The 7,942-nt window shown below is 40.8% G+C and overlaps 1 protein-coding gene across 1 annotated transcript; it reads right to left on the reverse strand.

The window, feature by feature from the left end:
• Positions 1–1,258: 1,258 nt before the first annotated feature.
• ropn1l (rhophilin associated tail protein 1-like) lies at positions 1,259–7,663 on the reverse strand. The gene is given in 8 exon segments (XM_063873774.1): positions 1,259–1,380; positions 3,125–3,228; positions 4,034–4,209; positions 4,860–4,981; positions 4,984–5,020; positions 5,737–5,860; positions 6,813–6,945; positions 7,555–7,663. Coding segments are annotated over 6 exon segments (645 nt in total). The 5' UTR covers positions 6,944–6,945; positions 7,555–7,663; the 3' UTR covers positions 1,259–1,380; positions 3,125–3,173.
• Between the last annotated feature and the right edge of the window lie 279 nt (positions 7,664–7,942).

Below are 7,942 nucleotides of genomic sequence, written 5' to 3' on the forward strand. Positions count from 1 at the left end.
ATAAATGCTTCCATCCCAGATGTGCTTAATGAGCATATTGACCTTGGTGCTGGTAGGTTTAGCTTCTGCAGTCATTCCCGCATTCAGTCGTTTATATACCCCCTAAGACCACAAGCAGCCAAAACACACCAACACCATGTTCTCTTTGATGGCATACCAGAAGCAGGAGTGCAATACATAGATCCCTGTGAATCTATTCTTAACTAAAGTACTGAACTGTGTGTGTGTGTATGTGTGTGTGTGTGTGTGTGTGTGTGTGTGTGTGTGTGTGTGTGTGTGTGTGTGTGTGTGTGTGTGTGTGTGTGTGTGTGTGTGTGTGTGTGTGTGTGTGTGTGTGTGTGTGTGTGTGTGTGTGTGTGTGTGTGTGTGTGTGTGTGTGTGTGTGTGTGATGATAATTGTGTGAGTGTTTACAACAGGGTTTTAATGGGTCTGCTTGTGTCTTAGATTTGCCCAAAAATGATGTTTTTCCACTTCATAGCAACAACTTAATGTAGTGATTATTAGTAGAGTGATTAGAAACACTTCATATATTATTGCTTAATCAGTTAATGGGGTCGGGACAGACACCACTTACTATTCAGAGGCTAAGGACAACACTTAAATTCAGGGACAGAAAAAGCTTTCACAGCCAGTTCAATAAGAGCAATCGAATAGTCCACAAGTGGTAATTAACTAATTTTAATCAGCCAGCAATGGACCATGATTCAGTTCTTTGTGTGATGTGTGTTCAGGTGTGTTAGAACTCCCAAATACAGCCTGGACAAATCAGCATTATGTATAGCACTTCCCTCAAATGGTGTTACAGCCCAGAGGAAATCAGTAATGATAAAAAATACACTATACAACACAAAGACACCTATATTGCAAAATCTCAATGTGGTGGTGTGTGTGGTGATGCAGAAGTGCTTTGAACTGTCTTTATCCCAGTAGCTGCAGGATACTACCGTGAAGAAAGAACTGCTCCAACATCTCTCTTGTAATACACACATTATTAAATACTTTTCACTAGCAGTTCAGGTCTCAATAATTAATTTGACATCTGCCAACGTTTGTCACAATGGGGATAGTGAGATCATTGATCCATTAAGAAGATAATAAGGCTTAAAGAGAAAAAAGCGCTTTGGGGATGTTTGCTTGATTGACAGGTCCCTATCATATGCAGCTCTGGAGGTTTCTGCTCAATCATCCCACCTTAGCATCAAGATACTGTGAGTTTTAAACCCAAATGTTAATCACAGCGCTTTGCAGTTTCTTTCTTCCATAATTGTTAGTCCGCTCTTGAGGTTGCTCTGGCAAAGTTTGGCGAAGCATGAGTCGTTGAGTCCATATCGTCCCGATAGAGGAAGTCCAGAGGTTTAATCATCCCGTGTTGGAGCTCCCTGGGGAAAAAAAGCATGTTGTTAGACATCTATCTGAATTTATACATTGTAAGCAATAAATAAACAGTTAAACGGTCATAACTTGCTCATAAAAGAGCAAGACTTGCAGGCTTTATAGCATCTTTTTTGTTGTTTGGTAATTTGTCTCTTCCGGATGTACGTGTCTTTTGAGTGACATTATCAAGGTAAAGTTAGATAACTAACAAAAACTAACACACACTAATTCAAACAGCCATGGCTCACAGTAGATGTAGTGTACAGTAGTAGCGACTGATAAAATATCCATGTTCTGCACCTTCAGAAAACAACATGCATCATGTTTAACCCTCAGCCTTACCCTGAAGTATATTACACAACGGCATCAGAGACGAAAGCTAAAATGGAGCCGTTGTGTCCATTCTCTCTTCTCCTGTCTCTCTCGCACGGCTCTGCTACATTTGTCGTGTCCCTGGAGATGTGATGTTATGAACAAAGCCTTAAGAAACAGTGAAGGGTTGTGCAACACGGTCCACCCTGGAGCAGAGATTCCTGAACCACTGACATCTTTGCAATGACATCATGTTACTCCGAGGAACCACATCCTCTAACAATGGGGCACACAGTTCTGAAGCTGTACTGCATGACCATTGTACTGGAGAGGAAAGACCTAAAAATACATTTGAGTGGTATAGATATGTAAGGATGGCCACAACACTTGGGAGGACAAGTCACTTTTGAATTTAATTTCACTGTTTTTTCAGAAGACCTTTGTTACTTTGAAGGTCTTTTTGGTGTTTATGTACAGTAGTTACCTTCATATTATAATCTATATGTGGTAATAAACTCCACGGTGGATTGTCTAGGTAAACCACATGCATTTGAAGTACAATTTATTATTTTGCTTAAAAAAAGAAATGCAGAGACGAAAAGCGTTATTGAGTTTTTAAAGTGAGGATCTACATTATTTTTGGACACTAAATAAAGTAGCTATCTATCACTAAATGAATGTGGCAATAGAAAGTGCCTCCTAACAGTGAACAATGAATACAATACAAAGACTTTTGTAGTCAGCAATGCCCAGCACTGCAACCTCCCAGTACTTCCCTGTCCATTGGAAAGCACCACTTGCGGGGACTTTCTGCAGAGAAGAAACTATTGACAAGGAAATTCCTGATCTTATTTGTTTAAAGTTTGAGGATTCCCGGTAAAGTTACTGCAGATCTTTTTTATCTGATATTTCAGTTTCATGATCAACCTGCCGGCTATCCACGTCATTAGGGTGGAGAGCCTGCAGTTGTAAGGAATTCCATCTATCCTTACTGTACTTCCCCTTTCACTTCCTTACAGCTACAATTCTGCAAGGGGTAAGCTTGTATCCTCCAGCCCTCCAACCAACTGCCAACTGCGCCTGAACTGGGAATTCCGTCTGCTGGGTGAAATGAATACAGCAGAGAGGCCAAATGCTGCAAGGCTGAAAGCTGAGGTTGTTGTGTGTATGATAAAATAACTGTCAAACCCAGACATAAGCAAACACACTCCACCTGACAGTTTTTGTAAGGCAGCTTTGTGCCTCTCATGCTGCTCATTAAAAGATTCCAGCCTGACTCAAAATAGCAGCCTTGTTCGGTTGGGCAGTGATGAATAATAACCCACTGTGTCTGATGCTAACAATTTATGGGCCCAATTTCTAGGTAATGAAACAACAGCTGAGCTTGAAAGAGCATTAGCATGCCCATTTATTAATCGAACGCTGTCATTGTGTTACTTCTTTCCCTTTCTTTCCTGTCTTCCTTTGCTCGCCATGTCTCCTTCCCTCACTTCCTGCTGATGTAGAAGTTGGAAACCTGAATCATGCCGTTCTGCTTGTTGCTGTCGGGTAGAGAAACCAGTGCATCAGTGCAACAGCTCATGTCAGCAGCATAAGGATTTTCACAAGAGTGAGTATCACTATCTTAGCTCTTATAACTATCTGTGCCAACACTGACAGGCAGAAACGTTTAACGCAGTGTTCAGCACATCTCGAGTCATCAGTGCAGAAAAGCATTGGCAGCTTAGCTTCAGACTACTGTAGTTTCTAATGTATTTCCTGCATTTATTAAATAAATACTACATGTAGTTTTGAAATGTCAGCAATTCCACTCTCAATCGATTGTACACCAGCAGCACCCTGCATATTGGCTTTAATCATCTGTGCTGAAATGACAACCTAATCAAACATGGGTGACTTGTTAGCTTTTTCAAACTATGAAAGAAACGAGGGAAAATGAATACATTCTGGTTGATGCCACATGAGGGTTTTTGAGGTTACATAAGTCTAACTCCTGTTGCCTCTCAGTTATTACTGCCAGATATCATATGACCTTGATGATTCAATAAAATACGGAATTTTTATGAGATTTGACTGGAGCTTTATCCTAGGGGAATTGATTCAAATGAGAAAAATAATTAGGCTGTTTGAGAAAAATATAGAAGTGGGTAGCATCCCTGTTGTTGATGCATATGAAACAGCCTAATATTCCACCGCCTACACCCACTCTGCTTATTGCAAGTTGAAGTAGGCCTTATATTTATGAGCAAGGCTGACTGCTATAATGCTAGGGAGAATTCACACACACACACACACAGACACACACACACACACACACACACACACACACACAGACACAACACCCACACTTGTAGCTGCAGGCTGCTGAGGAAGTTGTCGATGTGATGCTGCGGCATGTCTCCGTCCAGGTGAGCGAGGTATGTGTAGAGTTTGACAAAGGTGTCGAAGGGGATCCTCGCAGCACCGCCCTCCTCATCCTCTGTCAGGATCTCACAGGCAAACTTCAGAGAACTCACAAGGGTCTGAGGAAGAGTGTGCAGAAACAAGAAGCTGACAATAGGAATTTGTCAAAGAAACAGACGCAAATACATAGAAGTGCTTTCAGCATTCAAGGACGGCCACGTGTCGTTGGACAATCACACACAGCAAATATACTTATACAAACAGGAGTTTACAAGGAGTGAAAACTAAATCTGTGCAGAACATGACTGCCCTCATGTGGTTAGTGCATTAAACAATCTCATGCCTATAAGCATCCTTTCCTAAGTACTGACACTGAGCACATAATGCTGCTGATGCTGAGCTGCATATGCTTTCGCAGATTCTACATCATCGTCTGTAAAGTTCTTCTTCTTCGAGAAATTCTCCCTATAATCTGTCTCCACTGCTTTATCTGCAACTTTAAAGCAAACTCATTGGCCTAAAGGCATAGCAAAGATGTCAGTTGTCCGAGAAGGAATTATCTCTGGAGCCTGGGGACCTTGATGGGGAAGTCTGGATCACAGACGTCTGGATCTCATCTAAACACTAGAAGAATTGGCTGTGAGATGAATGAGAAAAAACACTATCGGATCTCCAGCTGTGCTTTGCCTCACAGCAGGTTTTTTTAAACTCAAAAGAAATGGTATAAAGTGGTGATTGCAATTATATCTGGCCTTATGTAACATCTCACCCCTCCCAGAGCACTGCAGCCCAGAGCAAAAAACTCCATCCAGTCGATCTCTGAGCCAAAGCTGCCCAGCAACAGCAGGCTCTCCAGCTGATCCATGGGTAGACACAGGCCCTTCCACCTCTCTGCAGTTCCTCCTTGCTGCATGTTTCCCTGAGGGACAGCTAATATTGGGTGGAGGAAGTGTGGGTTTAGGGGAGATAAGGATGAAAATGTTTACCAGATGAGTGTGAAAATCCAAGTAATTCAGTTGTATTTGTTGAAATAAACTGCAGTATTAGATCCAGGGAATCACGCAGCCGTACTAATGACCTGTTTATCAGTAAGATGTCCTTTACCTGTGGATTTTATGTACAGCTACACACAGCTAGATATGATGTATGAGCTTCAGTATCCCAGAACAACAGGACATTTTGGAGCCATAAAGGAAGCAGACTTTTCTTTTTTAATTAAGTAAACAGAATATAAATACTAAGATAACTGACATAAAAACAGAACGACATGGCTTCCTGGAAAGATTAAAACTGTTGCTAAAGTGTTGGCCTTTGAGGTAATGTAAAATATTCAGATCCTTTAATGAATCCAACAGACCAAAATGCCAGTACAAGCCCCAGGTTATGTTTACTATAATATGAGACTTTAATGATTCACGTGAGGAAACAGCATGAGTGGAATATGCTGATACACACAAAAAGCTTGGATATTAAACTTAATGCAGCTATTAATTATAAGTTGCAGTAATAACTAGCCTGTACAGGGCATTAAAGCAGTAAAGCACAGTGGAACACTGCAATATATGGATTTTCTTCCAACAGCAACAACATAAGGGAAACGATTATGTGATAAAGTCTATGAAATGAGGCCCTGCTGTAGAGAGTACCTGTTTGTGAAGAGTTTTAAGTAGACCTGGAGTCAGCCCAGTGTCGGTCTTCTGGGTGGCGACATTCATCTCCAGCCTGTCCTTGACTGGCAGACACTCTCCTTTAGACAGTGCACTGAAGTATCTGAGAGGACACACACACACACACACACACACACACACACACACACACACACACACACACACACACACACACACACACACACACACACACACACACACACACACACACACACACACACACACACACACACACACACACACACACACACACACACACACACACACACACACACACACACACACACACACACACACACACACACACACACACACACACACACACACACACACACACACACACACACACACACACACACACACACACACACACACACACCTAAGCACCATTCCAATAAGACAAAGTCACAGGCAGACTATGTGCAATGATGCATAAATTGGCAGTAGTCTCATTAAAAAAATGTTGTTTTTTAGGACTATCAGTTGAGTAAATTATAATGAGTAGTTTGTCTTAAGTTTAATGATTTGTATTTTGCTAAAAGGCGTATTTATCTTATTTCACAGCTTAAACAATATTTTCCTTTGAATTTAGAGCATCTCAGCATTAGAGAGGCGACAGAGCCTGGTGTTACTTTAATAGCATCTAAACATCTTGTAACCCAGGAGACATTCGAGTTGTTTTTGTTTCACCATATGGCTCGCTTTATTGTCTTTTGCTGTAAACACTGCCAAGCTACATTGGCCAATTAAATAACAGATGATAGGAGAGTCCTAAGGGGAACAAACAAATACTTTATGTTTCAATCGCATCCAGTACTTCCAAAGTGATTTTTCTTAGTTGGAGAAAGTCAGATTGTTGAACCACTGCAGTAACAAGGAAGCCCCCGGGATCCAATTACAGCCAGTCAATGCAAAGATGAGAGATGCACAGGTGAAAAGGTCCTGTCTTTTCATACATTTATGCAGCCTGCAGACATGGGTTATGCTTTCTTTTAAAGAGATCAAGATTGAAATAAAACACAAGCACAACCCTTTTAACACAGACTTAAACTTACGCCGCAGACCACACCAGCAGATCCTTGGGCTGTGTACGGATGGCTGCCTTAGTGAAGTTTTTCAGGATGTCTGGCAGCTCGGGGGGGATGTTGATTTGCTGGGAACAGTACATTGTGTCTGGAAGAGGCATGGCTGCAATATAAAACATTGCATTATAGTCAAATTAGCAGATGAGATGTAACAGATAGCAGATCCAAGAGGGACGGAAGAAACTGCAGCTTGCCAGCCACTTAAAACTATACACAGAGACAATAACCACAACATTAACACGAGCAATCTAATATGGTTATTTTTACTTTGCTATTACAGAAAGGTGAAGCTGAATATGGAGATAAAGGCTAACACGTTTCAAAAAGATACAAGCTCAAAAACCTAGAGATATGTATATTTTTATTTTATTTAAAGAAAGGTATGATAAAAATAGCCATGTTGTATCAGATCCTAAAACAGCAGTATCAAACCCTTCTGAAAAGCTGTAATGTGAACATGTTAAATCATGATTTGTAAAGAGGCTTTTTAAAGAGACAATGGAAAGTCTGCTTAACTAGGAAAAAACATTTGCCATACTGTTATGAAAAGCACACAAAACAGAATTATGGTTGAGAAAATAAGCTATTTTCGATTCATTCACATACAAATGCATTTATCTATTTAACGTTAAAGCTGACGGACACAAAGCAGGCAAACAGAACCGAAACTTAAACTGTCATAATATATAGCGACATTAAACGGCAACATTACCTGGATTGTTGAACAATAAATGTTGGCAGAAAATAGGAAAGCTAAATGATGAGCAGCTAGCTCAAATAATGGTAATTGACTAGCAGTTGATGTGATGCTTGTTGCGTCGCATAGCAACGGCGTTCTTCTTCTGTAGGGAAGCTGTAATGCCGCGTGAAGCGCATCACTGCCCCCTTCTGGCGAGGAGAGTCAGTGGCTGAAGGAGCGTTTCACTTTTCAACAACTCCATATTTATTTAATTAATTTAACTAGTTCGGACTAATACACTTCCACTGATAGATTACTTACAGGTGCCAACACATCTTATTTCTATGAAGTCTGGTGCACCATAAAAGTGATAAAACTGGTGACAAAATAAATTGGGTGATTCACATTCGGACACAAAAAA

The sequence above is a fragment of the Eleginops maclovinus genome, chromosome 21, assembly GCF_036324505.1.
Source record: "Eleginops maclovinus isolate JMC-PN-2008 ecotype Puerto Natales chromosome 21, JC_Emac_rtc_rv5, whole genome shotgun sequence".
Taxonomy (NCBI): domain Eukaryota; kingdom Metazoa; phylum Chordata; class Actinopteri; order Perciformes; family Eleginopidae; genus Eleginops; species Eleginops maclovinus.